Below are 19,278 nucleotides of genomic sequence, written 5' to 3' on the forward strand. Positions count from 1 at the left end.
GGTGGTGAACAGAAAGTTGCATAAATGTTGAGAAGGGTCTGCGATTGGGTAGCTGTTGTAAGACATTCCGCGCATGCTCAGATCATGCGCTTTGAAATTAACGGGAGTTTTTGTTCGTTTGTTTATTAAATAATCTGAAAACAGTCGAAATTAAGCAGATACAATACGCAGTCTTGACACAGACGGACGTTTTTAACGGTGTTTGGGACTGATGATATCTGGCCATGAAGTTAGCTTAGATGCGCAGACTGATTCGGACAAAAACCTTTTTGTCTTCTTGATTTATGGAGGGGACTTTGGATGCCACTAAAAGCAAAAAAAATTAAAGTGTAGACTTTTTAGAAGCGAAAAAAAGCGAGTGTGTCCAATTAGTGATCAGGAGGGGGAGGGGAGAAGTGTCCCCGGGACAAGTCCACAGTAAATATAATAAAAGCATGCAATACTGCAAAGATAAAACACTCAACATGGGCACACAGCAAAACATGCAACTTCAAATAAATACTTTTTTTTTTTTAAATCCACCCTTCCCCCGGATGACATAAGGACAAATTAGTCAAGTGAATAGAATAGAATAGAATAGAATAGAATAGAATAGAATAGAATAGAATAATCCTTTAATTTTCCCACAAGGGGAAATTTGGTTGTATCAGCAGCAAAACAAAAAAAACACACATATACAAACAGAGCAGGACACAGAACAGAAACACAATTTTTACATATTTACATCATGGACAACAGTTACGAAAGCAGAGCACTGTACAGTTATTAAAATTAAATTACAGATACGTGGCAAACCCAGGTTGTAGTGTGCAAACAGAGCAGGATACTGAAAGATGTTTAAATAGTTGAGAATATTTAGAATAATTAGAAAAGTGCAGATTGTGTGATTGTACCTGTGCATTAAAAAGTAGATATGTAACTTTCAATAAGTTAGTGTGTATATAAACTGAAAAAAGTAATGTGCAAGTTATAACAGTAGAAGTTGTTACAGCACAGATGTAAACATCCACGTTTGTTGGGAGCAGTTCTGATTGTACAGTCTGACAGCTGCAGGGAGGAAGGACCTGCAGAAACGCTCCTTCATGCATCGAGGATGCAGCAGTCTGTCACTGAAGCAGCTCTGCAGTTCAGCAACATTTACATGCATGGGGTGGGAGACTCTGTCCATCAGAGATGTTATTTTGGCCACAGTCCTTCCTCTCAGCTGTCAATAAACTGCTGCTCCAACACACCACACTGTAAAACATGACAGATGCCACCAGAGTCATAGAAGGTCTTTAAAAGCGCTCCCTGGACTCCAAATGACCTCAGCCGCCTCAGCAGGTAGCGTCTGCTCTGACCCTTCCTGTAAAGAGCATCAGTGTTGTGGCTCCCGTCCAGTTTATTATTCAGGTGAACACCCAGGTACCTATAGGAGTCCACTATCTCAATGTCCACTCCCTGGATGTTCACCGGTGTCAGTGTGGTGGGTCAGCGTCTCCGGAAGTTCACCACCAGCTTCTTGGTTTTCCTGGCGTTGATCAGCAGGTGGTTCTGCTGACACCAGTATACAAAGTCCAGAGTCCACTGTCTGCACTCTGAGTCGTCCTCACCTGTGATGAGGCGACTATGGCAGAGTCGTCAGAGAACTTCTGTAGGTGGCAGCGTGGGGAGTTGATGGAGAAGTCTGCGGTGTAGAGGGTGAAGAGGAACGGTGCCAGCACAGTGTGGGGCCCCCGTACTGCAGACCAGCCTGTCAGAGACACAGCTCTGTGTCCTCACATACTGTGGGCGTCCTGTGAGGTAGTCCAGTATCCACTGGGACATGTGTTGGTCCACTCCTGATAGCTCCAGCTTGTCCCTCAGAAGTCGTGGCTGGATGGTGTTGAAAGCACTGGAGAAATCAAAGAACGTGATCCTCACAGAGCTTCCAGGCTTCTCCAGGTGAGTCAGAGCTCGGTGCAGGAGGTAGATGATGGCATCCTCCACCCCGATGCCAGGCGGGTAAGCAAACTGTAGCAGATCCAATGAAGACCTCACCAGGGGGCGCAGATGGTTTAGAACCAACCTCTCGAGGGTCTTCATCAGATGTGATGTCAGGGCTACTGGACTGTAGCTGCTTGCGTCCTTAGGATGGGAGGTCTTTGGTACTGGTACCACGCAGGAGGTCTTCCACAGCTGTAGTACTTTCCCCAGTGACAGGCTTGTTCCTCACTTACCACGTTTTGGACTGAGAAGACAGATGGTTTGAAAGAGGAGTGAAAGAAACCATCTATGTCCACTACAAAAGGCCATGTTGAACAGAGGGGATGGCTTGCAGCACCGTCTGCCACCTACAATGCAGTCTTAGGATCCCTTCCCAGGAACCTTAACACCCACTCGCCTCTTGCTTCAGGTGACCCCAATAGATTACATGATAGAGTGAGGCAAGATCTCATAGTGGGTTAACCTGAACGACCCTCGTTGACGCGGGAAAGCGCCCGTCGTTGGGTAATTCTGGTCGGTTGGCCCTCCTGGGAAGGTCCACCACTATGCCAACTTTTCTTTATGTATAGATAATGACTCTCACCGTGGTTTGCTGGAGTCCCAAAGCTTTAGAAATGGCTGTGTAACCCTTTCCAGACGGACAGATGCAAATTAATGTGTTTCTCATCCGTTCTTGAGTTTCTTTAGATTGTGGCATTTTAGCCTACTTCACTTAGTCAGACAGGTTCTATTTAAGTGATTTCTTGCTTCAACAGGCAGTAATCAGGCTGGGGCACAGCTAGTGAAACTGAACTCAGGTTTCCAAAAAGTTATGGTTAATCAGAGTTCATTCATATTATAACAGCCAATTACTTTTTCACCAGGGAAACCAACATAATACAGAAGCCTTACTGTAAAGGGTGGAAAAGCATCCTGTAGCAACATGAAGTAAAGAGTGCAGACACTTTACATACAGTAAGAGTATTTATTACAGGCTATATAGTAAAATAATATCAGGTTTACATTGTTTGACTGGCAAACATTTGCAATAGTATCAGTGGAAGTTTTACACAAAGAATTAAAAACAGTCAGTTGTGTAGTATATGTTATGGTTCTATTTCAAATTGTGTACAAAAGAAGCAATTCTTTAATAATAAAACAGTAACTTGACAACAGTCAGTAATGGAGCAAAATGACCTTCATACAAGAAAATGTAATGCCATGTTTTAGCAGTTCTTTCACATTGTGTGGGTTAAAATCACTGGCATGTATCAACTGCCAGTTTAAAACTTGTATAAACAATAAGACATCGAGAGTGCAGCTACTTAACAGGAGCTTCACCTTTTTACATTGTTTCATAGTGAAAGTTTCCCTCGTCCGAGTGAGTCTCACTCAACAACTTAGTTTGCATGCAGCTGACTCCTTTCCATCTCCATAATCAGATTATTATCAGCTGCAGTTCAGAAGATGTTTTCATCTCACTCACTACATGTCACAGCCACAATACAGTAGATTTATGTCTTTAATGAACCTGATGAAAAATACTTACTACTTGTAGTTTTATATTTTATATATATATATAATTTTATATTTGCCTCTACCTCCACAGAGTCATCAGATGGATAGGAGCCAGTACAAGGAAAAATAAATACATTTTTATATTAAGAGGCTCATAATGATCCTAATATATTGGTATCGGGTTTTGTCTTATCCAATATAAAAGACTTATTCTGCATGGCCATATTCCTTACTGTCAGTAAACAATAAGAAAATGTTTTAAATATATGTGGCTCAGCATGGGCACTGTGAGAACTGTGTTTCCCATATGAGGGCTGTAATTAGGAGGTTGCTGCAGCAAATCTCTTAAAAATCTAACTAAAATCTGATCACAGCGCAAGCAACTCAGGACTGTGAATAAACATCACTCAACTTAAATTAAGGTTCCTTTTTTAGAAATAAATCTAATTCCTCCTTTCAGGCAGGGAAAACCTTTCATCTGCAACATTTCTTTAACTTTTTTAACTTTATTGGATTATGGTGCTGCTCTTTATGCATGCATGCACCACTAAAGAAGTTAGGTACCTGTGTGCTCTTCTTTATTAATGGCTGTGGAAATTGTGCACACTGGTCTTTGTACTGCTATTAAGTGGCTACAGCTTAATAGCAGTGCACAGAACAGTCTCTGGACATACACGTCGCTGTTTGTCCAACGATTTTTGGATTCATAAGCTTATACACGTTCATCTCTCCTTGGGCTGATTTCCTCTCATATAATCAATACTGCATTTGCTTTCAATATATTTTACAAATGTTTGTCCCAAGATTCAAAACAGAGTGAAGGAATATTTTTACTGTTTTGGTTCATTTGCAGCAGTTTCAAACCAAAAAGCTCAAACAAACTGGCTCTGCACGGCATACACAGTCCCCCAGTCACAGACGGACAAAGTTAGGGATGACGCAGTGAGAAGAACTGTACTCGGTCGGACCAACAAAGAATAGCATATCTGTAGGGAACACTTATTTATACAGCATTAAATAATGAACTGATGCTAAATCTGACTTTACAGAGAATAAATCAGCATTTCTATACAAAGAGCTCTTAAAAAGGAGACGACAGAATAAAAAACCTCTCAGAAAACTATGATTTAATAACTGCTGGGATCTTGATAAATGCAGAAACCAGTTTAAAAAGCAGTCTTTCCTGTGATAAAAATGCAGCACATAGTTCCCAAACCTGTCGACAGGAGGAACCCTACAGCTGAGACTCCCTGACAGCTATTCACACTGCAGCCTCCTTTTCCTCCTGGCTCCCTTTGCTCTCCTCTCCCACTCCACCACCATCCATCATAAACCTTTGTTGTAGGTCACCACCTTGCAATCTGTTGCCATGGCAATCTCCGGCTCAAGGCAAGACACCTCGATCTGCCAACAAAAAAAAGAGAGTGAAAGAAAGCAAAACAAAGACCATGAAACCAAATGTAAGAATTGAGCTCTTCTCTCCTTCCTTTAGCCTTGAAAGTCATTTAGAGTTTTAATTAGACGCTGGAATAAAAGGATGTGGGTCGGGGCTCTGCATGTCAAGCTGTGCACATGTAATTTGAATTTTTGCACAGCTGCTCCCTGTGCCATCTGGCCTTGAAGGCAGCAGCCCGTCTAACAGTGTATGTCCTGTACCTGAGACATCTGGGGGAACAGACTGATGGCCACGGGTAAGGAGAGGCCAAAGGTAACCAGGCACACAACGCTGTGGATGGGCAGCAACAGCCTGCGGTTGCTCTGCAGAAATCGCAGCCTACACAAGTCAAGGCAGAGATAAAAAAGAAACGTGAGCGTGCTGTGTGGATCGATCCCAGATGACTCCTGCAAAGCTATGAGTTATTTTTGGATCTGGAGAAAAACATCATGTGCAGATTTAGGGGAGCTATTTCTGCACGATTAGAGGGTGTGAGATTTATGTGTGTGTGAGAGAATATCATAAATCTGACTGCAGATTCTTCTTTAAAGGCACAAAATCTGCTTTACTTTTCTATTTCTTCTTATATTGTCTGTCCTTTACTCTTGTGACCTTTGACTGAATGAATAGTTTAGTAAACACTTCGGGGCACAACACATGTCAGCTTTGGTTCAGTACACACAAAGTAGTACTTGTAGTATTTGCTGTGCATTTTTAGAACAAATTCAAGCAGCCAATACTAAAAAAGAGCACAATTAAAGCAATGGTAAAGCAGTCCCAGTTTGCTGCACAATGACACAAAGCAAACTACTGTAATGGATTTATTGATTGCTGATTGTGTTAGAGTCTGACTTTGGATAACCATCAGGAGGCAAAAACATCAAAGCTGATAATACAAAGCCCTGCACCTGCCAGATTATTAAATTGTACTTTAATTCAAAGGCTAACTTAGGCTTCAACTGTTCTTTTGCCATGATTTGATTTAGTCACAGTCATACTTAAGTACTAGTGTTACTTCAGTTTTGACTAAATGGGTGGTCGCTGCATTTTCTTGTATTATAGGTTGAATAAAAAGCATCATTACCCACAACAGCATTCATAAACGTAATTATTCTATATGAGTACATTTGTTTCTTTTCATTTGCTTTTCTTTTTTGTTTGATTTGCTTTGTTGGAAAACTTACTGCATTATATTTTACATTCTGATCATTTTACATGTTTGAGGTTTGTGCTGTTACTGTTTTAACTGTGCCACATCGCTCTAGGAACTTTTGGCAGCAGCTTTATGTACTTTTCTAGACCAACTGGCCAACAACTAACAACAACTAACAGCAACAAAAGTAAGTCACTAGTTGCAACCCTAACAGGAAAAAAATCTTAACAATGTATTTCTGCACAAACCTCTCGAGGTAGGACATAATGATGGGGGGCAGGACAAAGATTGGCATTGGGAGGACCACACGTGTAAAGGCAGTTTCCATGATTGCCTGGGGATAGAGAACATTGTGCACATGCTCCATTTCAAACACTGAGTTTATTTATTTATTTTTCAGGAAATCAGATGGCGTTTGGATTTCAAACGAGAATCATGCATGCAAAAATGAAAGAGCCCTCACATGTCTCGCAGCAATTCTGGAGGATCCCACAATGTTCCCGTTGTTGTCAAGCACATCGATGCCCTCGGACAGCTCATTGTGTCTCATCAGGCCCACGTTACAGATGTTTGCACTAGCTGGAAAGGGAGAGGGAGACAGCTCAGAAATTATAATGCATTTTAACCAGAATCTGTGCAGAGACTGACAAACAACGACTGCAGCCACAGACGTTGTGACTGTAGTCTGTGCAGCCACAACACTGTGGCCCAAACCAGGACACTACCATTACTTTCTCCATTACCATCACTGTCAAATCCTGTCTCAGAGTGATGACGATGCTGAAAAGATCGTGCACGTATCAATTCCAGGCATGACTATTGTAATGCATTATTAGGTCACTTTAAATGTCCCTGAAACACTTTCAGTTGATCCAGAACACTGCAGCGAGAGCGCTAACTAAAACTAAAAGAGAAATCACATTTCTTCATTTTCAGTTTCTCTTCACTGGCTCCGTGTTATCAGAATTTAATTCTCATAAAAGACATAATCAGCCTCCATCTTATCTTAAAGACTATGGGGTGGCTGTAGCTCAGGTGGCAGAGCAGGTCAGCCACTAATCAGAAGGTCGGTGGTTCGATCCCAGGCTGCCTCCTGGCTGCATGTCAAATATCCTTGGGCAAGATACTAACCCCGTGTTTGCCTACTGGAGGTGGTCAGAGGGCCCGGTGGCGCCAGTGTCCGGCAGCCTCGCCTCTGTCAGTGCGCCCCAGGGCAGCTGTGGCTACAATGTAGCTTGCCATCGCCTGTGTGTGAATGTGTGTGTGAATGGGTGGATGACTGAATGTAGTGTGAAGCGCTTTGGGGTCCTATGGACTAGAAAAGCGCTATACAAATGCAGGCCATTTTACCAGGCCATTTAAAGACCACATAGTACCGTATTATCCTAACAGAGCATCGCTCTGTGACTGAAGGTTTACCAGGGATTTATGCTTCAGTGGGAAATCTACACCATTGGCATGTCATAACTGCAAACCTCTTTGAAACCCCACACCTACGGCATAACCCAACCTGCACTTCCTTGGAAATGTAACTACATTTCAGGTTGATGCAGCTTGCACCTATTGTGATTGGCCTATTCAGCACTGTTCATTCCTCTTATGTATTTCCGGTTACTTTTTCCGGATTGGTTAAATTACAAGAATAGAATTGAGTGAATGTACAGAGTGGTTCCCAGCATTATCAAAAGCAGAATATCAGATACAACCTTCAGCTATCAGGTCTCTCTGCTATGGAGCCAGCTAAGATTACACCTAAAATGTGCATTTTTGATTAAGCTTGCAGTTCATACTCGTGTAGATGACCCTTCACCAGCCTTTAGTTATACTGCAAAAATGTCCGGTTGCTGGGAGCTTCTAATGATGCACTGTTTCTTCATCAATCATGGCGGATGGCTGCCCCTCCCTGAATCTGGTTTCTTTCTGTTAAAAGGAGGGTTTTTCGTTCCCACTGTTGTCAAGTGCTTGCTTGTAGCGGGTAGTGTGATTGTTAGTTTCTAGCTAATATTCTAGGATATAAAATGAATTAATGCAGCACTTTTTGGTCTTTTAGTTATGAGAAACCTTTCCCATACAGCTTTATTCAGAGCTAGAAACATTCAGGAAACATACAAAAATTAAACATGACCTGATATTAAAATGTTGAAATGATGTTAACCAATTTGTACAAAGTACCAGGGTGTTCAGTCAGACATGAAGCTGACAAAGAAGAAGAAAATAGAAGCATGTCGTGGATTAATCTGTAGAACTGCTGATGTTCATGAGAATAACAAGTTCAATAATAAAAGGAATACATAAAATATCCTAGCACAATTACAAAACTCTGAAATCATTTTTAAACAAGATGTAAGATCAACCAGCAGAGGGCCACATGAAACCCACCCTCATCATAACAAAGGCTCCTTTGAAAACCTACCTACAGCTGGAAAGGGGACAAGTCTCTGTATTATCATTCTGGTGGCAGGACTCAATTTATTGGCCTTCTGAATCAGCACATTCAGTCCCACCTATAAAATATGGAATAAATATCTGTTAAATCTCGTAATTCCAAGTAAAACCAGCTTTTTATACAGCTCCACAGTGCTGCAGTTAAACATCTGCAACATGATAAAAGTTATTCCACAAGACGAACTGTATTAATCTTAAACCCACTCACTGCAATAGATACAGCACTCGTCACAGCTCCTGCGTAGCCTTGAATAAACTTGGATGTTGGTGTAGGCTGAAGAAAAACAAACAGTGTCACAACATTTGTATAGTTGGTTTTTTTAGTTTAGTTTGTATTTATTTGCATTTTTACCTTTGTCGCATTACGATTCGCATAGTTCACACAGGCATTGTGACTCTGGTTCAACCACTGAAGAAAAAAGGAAGGGAGGACATGAGGGAAGAGCCGGGCTTAAAGGATGAGCGAGTAGTGTTAAACAGAGCAGCAGCACTTTATTTTACAATGTCCCAGTGTATAACAGGTGGTAAAGCTTTGCATGTACCCAGTAAAAGTGCACTTACCAGATGTTCAAAATGGACAATAAATGCAATGATTTACAATAAGCATGTTATTTACAGTACCTGCCATATAATGGTAGACACCACAGTCTGATTTGGGAGAAGAAGGCCAATGACCTAGATGAAATCAGGGAATAGGAGCTTATTTTTGGACAAAATAAGTTCAAAATCTCCTTTCATCTGTCCCCAAATTTGACCGTGTTCTATGAAATGCATGGCTTTCATATGTGACTTACAATTGGTGTTCCAAATGGTACATAACCTGCACAGTGAAAACATGATTTTCAGTGTAGACAATGATGATACAATGGATCAACTCAAACAAGTTCAGCAAAGATCTTCATCTGAGGCCGTACCTGACATTCGAAATGGCATGAAGATCTTCTCTCCTGTGTCAGGATGAATGATGGCCTGCGTGCAGAGAGCATGAAAGCTTCCTCATGCCGCCAGCAGCCCAGAGACTTGAATGTATGAAAGGGCAGTAAACGTGGGCCGACTTACGTCCGATATAATACTTACCTGTTTGATCTTCTGTGCTTCCCACAGCTGAACATGTGAGCAATGCAATAAAACAAAAGAACTATAATTAAATATGAAGTATTATTATAATTTTCCTTAAATGGATGGAAGATGTTATTGAGTTTGCCTTTTCTATATTGTGAAAATGTACATTTTGCTGTAGCCAGGATGTTGTGATTTCTCTCAGGAACAGATTGTGTAATATTATGTCGTAACATTCACCTGAACGTCAGACACTCCAGGTGGGAGTGAGCCATGTTTGTAGTCATCGAGGAGTTTGATGCATTCGTTTAGCCGTTTCTGTCAAAATTGGAACAAGAATGAAATTATCCTTTTGCAGGAACAAGATTGTGTAGAATATAGAATTCTGTATTACTGCGGCGCTGTACCTGAACATATATAAACAAATTTATCCACAATACAGCACCTTTCCATCTGAAAATACACTTGAACATCACTTTGCATTTGACAGGAAAATATTTAAGACTGCAAAAAAAGCTTTACCTTGTAATTAATTTGGCATTTTAACAATTATTTGTTGTAGAGTTATGAGAAACCTATCCATCATGTGCACATGGCATGTTTAGCAAGTTGATAGTTGAATTCTTGGGTTTTTATTACTCCACTGTGACACCTTTTAAGATGTTCAAATACAAAATGTTTTCATGAATCAGGAATATCACTGTGAAATATGACACACAGATACAGATATATGGAGTTTTATTTATTGTACAAACTGAGGGTGAGAAATTGCAGAAAAACCCTGAGCCCCTTGCCCACACAGTGAGGGGACCTGGTGGCTCAGTTATGATGTGGAAGGGGGGGTTTTCCTGGAATGGTTTAAATCCACTTGTCCCATGTTCAACTTTATCCTCTAATAAAATGTTTCTGTCCTCGTGGGAGTGGCGTCTCAGGATACCAGGGTCACCATCCAAAGAACACGAGGGGTCCCTGAATTAGAGTTGGATGTCTCGAGACCGGTCTTGGTCTCGAGACCACTTTTACGTGGTCTTGGTCTTGTCTTGGCCTTGACGGATTTGGTCTCGGTCTTGTCTTGGTCTTCCTGTCTCAGATCGACATAGTGGTCGGGAGATTTGGAGTCAACAGTATCCACGACGCACAGCGTAACGTTCGATAATGTGTCATGCACAAAAGCATCAGCTCTACGAGCCGTGCTTACAGAGCGCTTTGTAGTGAATCAGAAGAGTCGACTCCCATTGAGCGAGAGCCGCTCCTCACTTAATTTCCTTTCAGCTCTCACACAGTGGCTCAGCTATGCTCCAATCCCATAATCACATGCGAGGATATAGGATAATATCATTATGTGAAAAACAGAGAGGGTGAGAGACGCGACAGTCAAGTGGAGCATCCGTCTGTCCTCTCAGTGAGTGAGTGAGACAGTAGACGGCGGTGAGGAGGGCTGTGCGAGTGCATTGCAAGAACACATAAATATGCCCGACACCTGTAAACGAAGCAGCATCCGGCTGCAGTTTAAAGACTTTTTTGTCTCGTTCTCGGTCTCATCTCGTCTTTGTCTTGGTCTCGATACCCTCTGGTCTTGGTATTGTCTTGGTCTTGGTTTAGGCGGTCTTGACTGCAAGTCTACCCTGAATTGGCTGATGGGTACGAAAATGATGTGAATCGTATGACATGATCTTCACCATCATCCGCTCTCAATACAGTAGAACATAAATAGGAGATTCACTACTAGAGACTAGAGTTGCACTGAAGCAGTCCTGGCAGCCCGAGATGGCTGAGCATCTTACAAAGAGACTTTGTTGTGTTTTTCCTTTAGTTTGACACCTGTCTGTACATCTAGATGTTTTAGAGAAAACGTTACCTCTGAGACAAACAGAGTGCTCGGGTCAATGATGTCTACAAAGTGTCTCAGTCGACCAAAGAACGAACCCTGGGAAAGACAGCATGACAGAGTTAATCCTTAAAAATAGCAGGAAAACATGTTTTCACTCAAATACACAGAACCAATTCCATTCGACTTGTTCGTGATCATAACAAACAGTTTTATCTGCCTCACAGTTACACTGAGTCAGCAATAGCTTCATAACATCACATGTCTGCATCCTGTTGTTTTATATTGACGGAAGAATATTTGCAAGGTCAAAACCAAGGTTCAGAAACACTGAAATGAATACACATGATCACGTTAATCTACTTCAAAATGTAATTCACAACTTCTTTGTGTAGCAGTTTTCTTATAATCATATGGAAGGAAATAATGCTGAGATGTAAAAGCAAATTATGTATTTTAAGATTAAAGTTTGGGGGAAATGCACCAGCAATCTGCACATTTACTCCAGTAAAAGTTCCTCCCAAGTGAGACTTGAAGCTGCTGGTCAAGCGCCCTGTTTTCTGTTCCCTTCACTGTTTCTACATCAGCATGCCAATTGCTAAGTATGTGTGCCAGCAATCTGAAAAGGCCCAACAGGAGCCTGTGCCAAGAGTCTCTTTGGCAAACCAAACGGGTGAAAACATGGCAGCTTCAATCAGAATCCGTCAGAGACATTTATCAGAGATGAAGGGAGGGAAACACAGCAGAATGACAGTGGAACTGACACGTCTCTATTTTCATTACCTCTCTAGCACCAGTTTCAAATTGAAATGACTGGAAACAACCTTCTGTCCTTATAAAGACCGTAGGTGTATAAATCTATCCGTATCACTGCTCTGGGTTTTCTGTCACTGCCTCGTTCCCTCATCGCATGTCTCCTCCTCTGACAGGCCATATGTGCTGCAGTGCTGTTTTGTAAGAGTGGGGCGAAGGGAGGATCTGTGTGAGGAGCCCGCGTTAATTATGCATGAGTTTCAGCTCCCTGGAGAACACACAACAAGGCTAGCAGAGATGGAGCGCGGCACAGAGCACAGACAAACCAAACAAGATTCATGCTGATTCAAGGACTGCCCTAATTTTTAATGCTTTGATGCAAAGAACTAAAAGTATTGCAGCACCTTGAACAGCCCAACATGAACTGCAGGTTACTGATGAAAAACGAACGTCTTTTTGAGGACCAGAGGGGAAAGAGCAATGAAAAACTAATGGCGGGGCCGAGCTGGGGAGCCTTGGTGATGGTAATCAGTTAAAAAAAAAGATAAATATCCTGAGACAAAGACTGTTAATAAGCTGTCACTTGGGCAGTCTGTGAACAATGCAATATCCTGTACTAATTGGTGCGTCCATGAATGAATTATGAAACAGATCTGGAGGCACACTCATGCATGCAGTGCTTCAATCCTCCTAAATTAGATCAAGAGAGACAGATTGCGAGAGACAACATTCATTTGTGTCTCTTTTGGTCTTTTTGTCTCTTTGACGTCATCTTGTGTCTCTTTGTGTTGTTCTACATCTCACCGTAGTCATTTTGTGTAATGCTGCATCCCTTCCTTATCCTTTTGTAACTCTTACTTGCTGCTTTATATCTTTTTGTGGTCATTTTTGCAGGGTTTTCTTTTTTTTGTTTTTTGTTGTTTTTTTTGGGGGGGGGGGGGGGGGGGGTTACAATTTTTGCAGCGATAGCACTTCTGAACCACTGAAAGAGGGTCCTGGGGTTAAACCTGGTTTTAGGGCCACTGGGTGTGGAGTTTGCATGTTCCCCTCGTGTTTGTGCTCTGTCAGAGTGCCAGCTCCTGCCTGTACTGAAAAACACTCCAGGTTAGGTCACTCCTGCAAAACACAGTGCCTCTTGGTTAAACTGAACAGCAAGTTAAGAAATAGAATGGAATGATAGAATAATATCTGAATAATATTTGAATGATTTCTGTGTCTCTTTGTGCATTTCTTCAGTAAAGATCTGTCACATCAAATGTACTTGACCCGAAAACACTTCAGTAGTTGTGGGAAAATTTTCATATTTTCCAATATTTTTTTCTGCTGTCATGGTGGCATAATAACAACTGTATTGGTCGCTCGTGTGAGTTGAGAGAACATCAGATTTAAAGCAGTTTAGTGTGACTTTAATTTACACTCCACGCATGAAGACTTTACTCTGTGCATTGACATTACAGCGTAAATAACTCCCTTAATACTGCTGTTCGTTAAATGGGAATGACCACAGAATAATTAGATGCGAGTTTAACTTGTCCTCAACGTGCCATCGGAGTCAACGTGAAGGACACGTTATCTGTCAGGCCTGACCACTGCAAATTAACTAACGGAGGGAAAATTCAGTAATGAGCTTCAGACATTCGTGGAAGTCACCGCGGTAAAGTGAGCCGTCATTTGTGAGCCGCAGTCAAGCCAGCCGCCTCGTATCCGCCGCATAAATTTCCTTGCGCTTTTACACCAGTCTTTACGGTAGCGCCTTTTCGCTTTATGTGCCGATTGAAAGCCTAGACTCGCGCACACGTGCGCGCGCGCGAACAGTCGCACGCACATGCGCGCACACAAATTACAATGAAACAGCCCGATACAGTCAATACAATTATGGAAATGTCAGAAATTCATTAAAAATCATCCTGAGTAGTTGATGTCCAACTTTCAACACATCCCTCCTCTGGGACACCTACTGTACCTGTGTGCCAAGTTTCATCCAGATTTACTGTAGAATTCCTCAGAAATTACAAGAAACTTGTATTCAATCTAATACAGTCAATACAATAGAATTATGTCAATTTTCAGAAATTCATTAAAAATCATCCTTAGTAGTTGAGGTCCAACTTTCAACACATCCCTCCTCCGGGAAACCTGCTGTACGTCTGGGCCAAGTTTCAGCCAGATTTACTGTAATATTCTTCAGAAATTGCAGGGAACTTATGTTCAGTTCAAGAAAGGCTGAAAGACGACCACCACTGAACAAGACACACAAGCTGAAACGTCAAGACTGGGCCAAGAAACATCTCAAGACTGGTTTTTCTAAGGTTTTATGGACTGATGAAATGAGAGTGAGTCTTGATGGGCCAGATGGATGGGCCCGTGGCTGGATTGGTAAAGGGCAGATTGGTCGCTGATTTGTTTTTGTTTTGTTTTTGAATGTCAGAAATGTATATTTGTGAATGTGGAGATGTTATATTGGTTTCACTGGTAGAAATAAATAATTGAAATGGGTATATATTTGTTTTTTGTTAAGTTGCCTAATAATTATGCACAGTAATAGTCACCTGCACACACAGATATCCCCCTAAAATAGCTAAAACTAAAAACAAACTAAAAACTACTTCCAAAAACATTCAGCTTTGATATTAATGAGTTTTTTGGGTTCATTGAGAACATGGTTGTTGTTCAATAATAAAATTATTCCTCAAAAATACAACTTGCCTAATAATTCTGCACTCCCTGTAGGTCTGTTGACAGAGCTCTGTACAGGTCTGCTCGAGCTGACCTGAAAAGGGGTCCCACCTGTCCAGCAACAACACATGGCATGGAATAATAGACATCATAAACCACAGAGGCAGAACTGTGAAAACAGAAAACCTGAGTGTGCAGCTAGCAGAGGAAATAAACAGCTTCTTCGCCCGCTTTGAAACACCACAACAGCAGCATTCATCTGCCTCAGCCCTGCTCCCATCCTCATCCTCACCTGGTTCCTGCACCGCTCCATTCACTGTAACGGAGCACGATGTCAGATGTGTGTTCCTAGCAGTGAACCCCAGGAAGGCGGCCGGTCCAGACGGAATACGTGGTAAAGTGCTAAGACCATGTGCCCACCAGCTCACCCTCATCTTCACCAGAAGCTTCAACCTCTCACTGGATGAAGCAGCCATCCCATCCTGTCTAAAATCAGCCACAATCATCCCAGTACCAAAGAAGTCTCCCATCACCAGCCTGAACTATTATTGCCCTGTGGCCCTCACACCGGTAATCATGAAATGCTTTGAGAGACTAGTCCTTCAGCACACCAAGGATTACCTCCCCCCAGAATTCGACCCCCACCAGTTTGCATACCGTGCAAACAGATTCACAGAAGATGCCATCACCCTCCACTCGGTGCTGAGTCACCTAGAACAGCGGCAGAGCTACGCCAGAATGCTCTTTGTGGACTACAGCTCACCCTTCCACCACTCGCCCATTGAGAGCCTACTAACTTACTGCATCACAGTATGGTACAGCAGCTGCACTAAGGCGGATAGAGCCACCCTCCCAGCATGTTTGCAATGAGTAGGAGATGCTCTGTATCTCACTGTACAACTGTATAGTGACAAAGGTATTGGGTTCTTTTCTAAAAATTGCTATAAACAGAGGAACCCAAACTGATGAAAAGTGGCGAATATTTTTTTTCAAATGACTATTTTTAGTGGATGTTTGATATAGAAGCAGAATGACAGAATGTTAAAAGAAGTTACTTTTAGTCATTCTAAGCTGGGCATTGCGTTCTCTGGCTGTTCAAAGCCATGGAACTTTAGACTTTCCAAGCAAATAATGATGGCCATACTGATGTTCTTTTCAGTACATTTTACTTTATGTTCATTTTCATTTTTATGATGTTTCTATTTTTACATAATTTCTCCCACATAGCAAAATTGGTATGGCCTGGATCTGTCCCACACAATGTGCTGACACATGGCCTGCGTACCGCAAAGAATGACGGCCCTATGGTGGCCCAGATCTGGTTTACCAGAGGTGGCCCACACATGCGCCAACACAAGGCCAGTTGCAGACACACTGCTGGCCCTGTGCTGGCCCAGAACAGTTTCAGCTCTGGCCCCAGATGTCAGCCTAATGTGTACCTTAGCCATGTAAGCCATGTAATAACAACATGTGCTGGAACATAATAGTGCAAAAGTAACATGACGAAACTCTGTTCAGACAGTGAATGGACTGATTCTTATACAGCACATTTTTACTCACCCATATTACTCAAAGTGCTCTATACAACATGTCACATTCACCCAATCAGGCCAAATGTGGCATGCCATCACATAAACAGTGCCATCTTACCATGCCAGAAGTCAGCCAGCAGTGCCGGCTTGACACCAGATCCAGGCAAGACCCGTCTGCTATGTGGGATGACTTGTTCTTTTGGCATTTTAGTTGTGGATTGTGTTTGGACTGTGTCTCTTGCCCTTTCAGTATTGTTTTCTTGTGCTTCTAAGTGTCCCTTTGTTTCTTTTTAGGTTATGTAGTATGGGTTAGAGATATTTTGTATGTTGTTTTTGTTTAATAAATCCGCCTTTTTGGATTATTCCCTGATGCGCCTGAGTTCTGTTATTTAGTGTCACTTTGAAAGGACACACATCCAGCATTGACATATAATTGTTCTTTCAATTTTTGATAAAGATTACAGTGAATTGAGATGTAACTTGGCCCAGAGGTACGGTAGGACGCCCAGAGTAAGAAAGTGTTGAAAGTTGGACCTCAACTACTCAGGATGATTTTTAATGAATTTTTGAAAATTGACATAATTCTATTGTATTGACTGTATTGAATTGAATATAAGTTTCCTTTAATTTCTGAGGAATTCTACAGTAAATCTGGATGAAACTTGGCACACAGGTACAGTAGGTGTCCCAGAGGAGGGATGTGTTGAAAGTTGGACATCAACTACTCAGGATGACTTTTAATGAATTTTTGAAATAAACATAATTGTAGTGTTTTGACTGTATTGCACTGAATATGAGTTTACTGTGATTTCTGAGTAATATTACAGTAAATCTGGGTAAAACCTGGCCCAGAGGTAAAGTAGGTGTCCGAGAAGAGGATTGTGTTGAAAGCTTGGCATCAACTTTTAAGAATGATTTTTAATGAATTTTTGAATATGCAACCAGACTGTCACGATGGCTGTACTGGGCTGTTCCATTGTAATTTGTGTGCGCGCGCGTGTGCGCGAGTCTAGGCTTTCAATCAGGATATAAAGCGAAAAGGCGCTACCGTAAAGACTGGTGTAAAAGCGCAAGGAAATTTATGCGGCGGATAGGAGGCGGCTGGCTTGACCGCGGCTCACAAATGACGGCTCACTTTACCGCGGTTGGAAGTCCAGTAACGTCAAACAAAGTGGGAGCAACAGCAGTCTGCAGGAAGCATCCTGGGGGTAAAAAGAAAGTTTGGTTGGACTGGATTATTGTACAAGATGTTCCAACAGATTTTGAAGCCTAGATTAAAAGTGAAAATAGGAAAAGCCAAACTCAGACAGCCAGTTGAAGATTTGAGAGAAAACGACCGACGGCGAGCTCTCAGTGTGTTGACTGCAGATCCGAACAGTGATATAACCGTGCGTCGAAGAGGCGTGGAATCTCATAAAACACTGATATGGCACTGCCGACGAGAAATCATTTCCACTATAAAAACTGCAATAAAGTCAAAACTCATCCATCTCTACCAAGTTCACTAGCAGCTGGAAGTTACTGCGGTTTAAATAAAGGCAACGAAGAATCGGATCACAAATCAAAGCCAACTTTGTGCCCACAAACTGCCTCAGCATCCGGAACGGAGCGGCTGCAGGGCGGAGGATGGAGCTGTTTTCCACCGAAAAGCCTGAAAACAAAATCCCATTAACGGATGGTTAGCGGAGGGTAGAGGGGGGGCTTACCTGGTCGTATCGGGGTCTCCCGAGCTGGAATGCAGGACACGCTGCGGATTCCGCCATGACACTCAACTATTTATTTATTAATGAACTGGATCATGAACGGATTTCCAAGTACAGCGAACTACATTCAATGTGTAACTAGTGAAGCAATGTGCCGCTAAGCCTGCCGGGAGATGTAGTTTTCTCATTTGCTTTAACGCTGGCAAAGTTGAAGCGCATGACTACACATCCCAAATAATCGATTAGGTGAACGCTATTGCATAACTGTTCGGATTGATCTTGGGGAGAGATAACCGCTGATGCCACCATAGGTGTCAGATAGACCCAATTACTCATAATGTGAGGGGGCGTGGCCGGATGTCTGCAAGGAGTAATGGTCGGCCTGGAGCGACTTAATAAAGAACCAGCAGCGACAATCTATGTTATCAGTCAGCGCATTGGACACTTTCATTACCTCTTATCATTCTGTGGAGAGAAGCAAGACACTGCCGCTTAGGAAATTACTTCCATCTCAAAACACCAAGAAAAAAGACAAGAGATTTTGTTTTTTCTCCTCTTATAACGCTGATACATATGAAGAAAAATAAGAGGAAACTGAGAAAAAATAATAAATAAGCCAACTGTGGCATATGGAGCGAAATGTGCATGATAAATTCGGATAAATGACACTTCCAGCGTCACTTTCAAAGCATTCATTTTTCCCCTATAGTGTTACTTTGGGGTTACTTAATTATGAACACTGTTAATATGCATCAGATACCCCCCAAAATAAGATTTTAAATGCTATCTTCTACTATTACATAAGGACAAGATAAGGATACCCCTTCTCTGACTGCAATTACATTTTATCTGCTAAATTTTGTGAGCCCCTTTCTGTGTGTACAGATCTGTTCCTTCTAAACGGGAACTGTGCCAAACCTGATAAAGTCTTTGCTTTCTTATTTTACTATAATCCAGCCACCTGAAACCAACACTTCCAGAAGCACAATTACGTCGTCACTCCTGCAAAGGGATGTGTTTGCCTGGTCTGTGGAGTCATGGATGCAATTTTCTAATGAAGTTGCAGAGCAGAGGTCCCTGTTGAACCAGCAGGTTTCCACCAAAGCTGTAAAGTCAGGAGTGCCCTCTAGCGGAGATAAAAAGCATTGCTGCATGACTTACCACATACAGCACAGTTTGCAGGACGGCATTGATTTGTCACTCTGCAGACCTACTGCAGTTTGATCAGTAGC

At 42.1% G+C, this 19,278-nt stretch overlaps 1 protein-coding gene across 2 annotated transcripts; it reads right to left on the bottom strand.

The window, feature by feature from the left end:
- Nucleotides 1-2,915: 2,915 nt before the first annotated feature.
- Nucleotides 2,916-18,345, bottom strand: sfxn5b (sideroflexin 5b). Of its 2 annotated transcripts, XM_026146540.2 has the most exons (14): nucleotides 18,050-18,345; nucleotides 11,413-11,481; nucleotides 9,795-9,872; nucleotides 9,573-9,599; nucleotides 9,410-9,464; nucleotides 9,290-9,315; nucleotides 9,117-9,170; nucleotides 8,848-8,904; nucleotides 8,704-8,769; nucleotides 8,464-8,554; nucleotides 6,514-6,629; nucleotides 6,299-6,384; nucleotides 5,119-5,236; nucleotides 2,916-4,866 (listed from the first exon to the last, which is right to left on the bottom strand). In XM_026146540.2, the coding sequence occupies exons 1-14, from the start codon at nucleotides 18,104-18,106 to the stop codon at nucleotides 4,789-4,791; spliced, it is 978 nt and encodes a 325-aa protein (XP_026002325.1). In that variant the 5' UTR covers nucleotides 18,107-18,345; the 3' UTR covers nucleotides 2,916-4,788. The 2 variants fall into 2 exon arrangements, with proteins under 2 accessions (XP_026002325.1, XP_026002335.1); XM_026146550.2 differs by lacking the exons at nucleotides 9,117-9,170; nucleotides 9,290-9,315; nucleotides 9,410-9,464 and having other exon boundaries at nucleotides 18,050-18,344.
- Nucleotides 18,346-19,278: the final 933 nt, after the last annotated feature.

Source organism: Astatotilapia calliptera, chromosome 2, assembly GCF_964374335.1.
Source record: "Astatotilapia calliptera chromosome 2, fAstCal68.1, whole genome shotgun sequence".
NCBI classification, from domain to species: Eukaryota; Metazoa; Chordata; class Actinopteri; order Cichliformes; family Cichlidae; genus Astatotilapia; species Astatotilapia calliptera.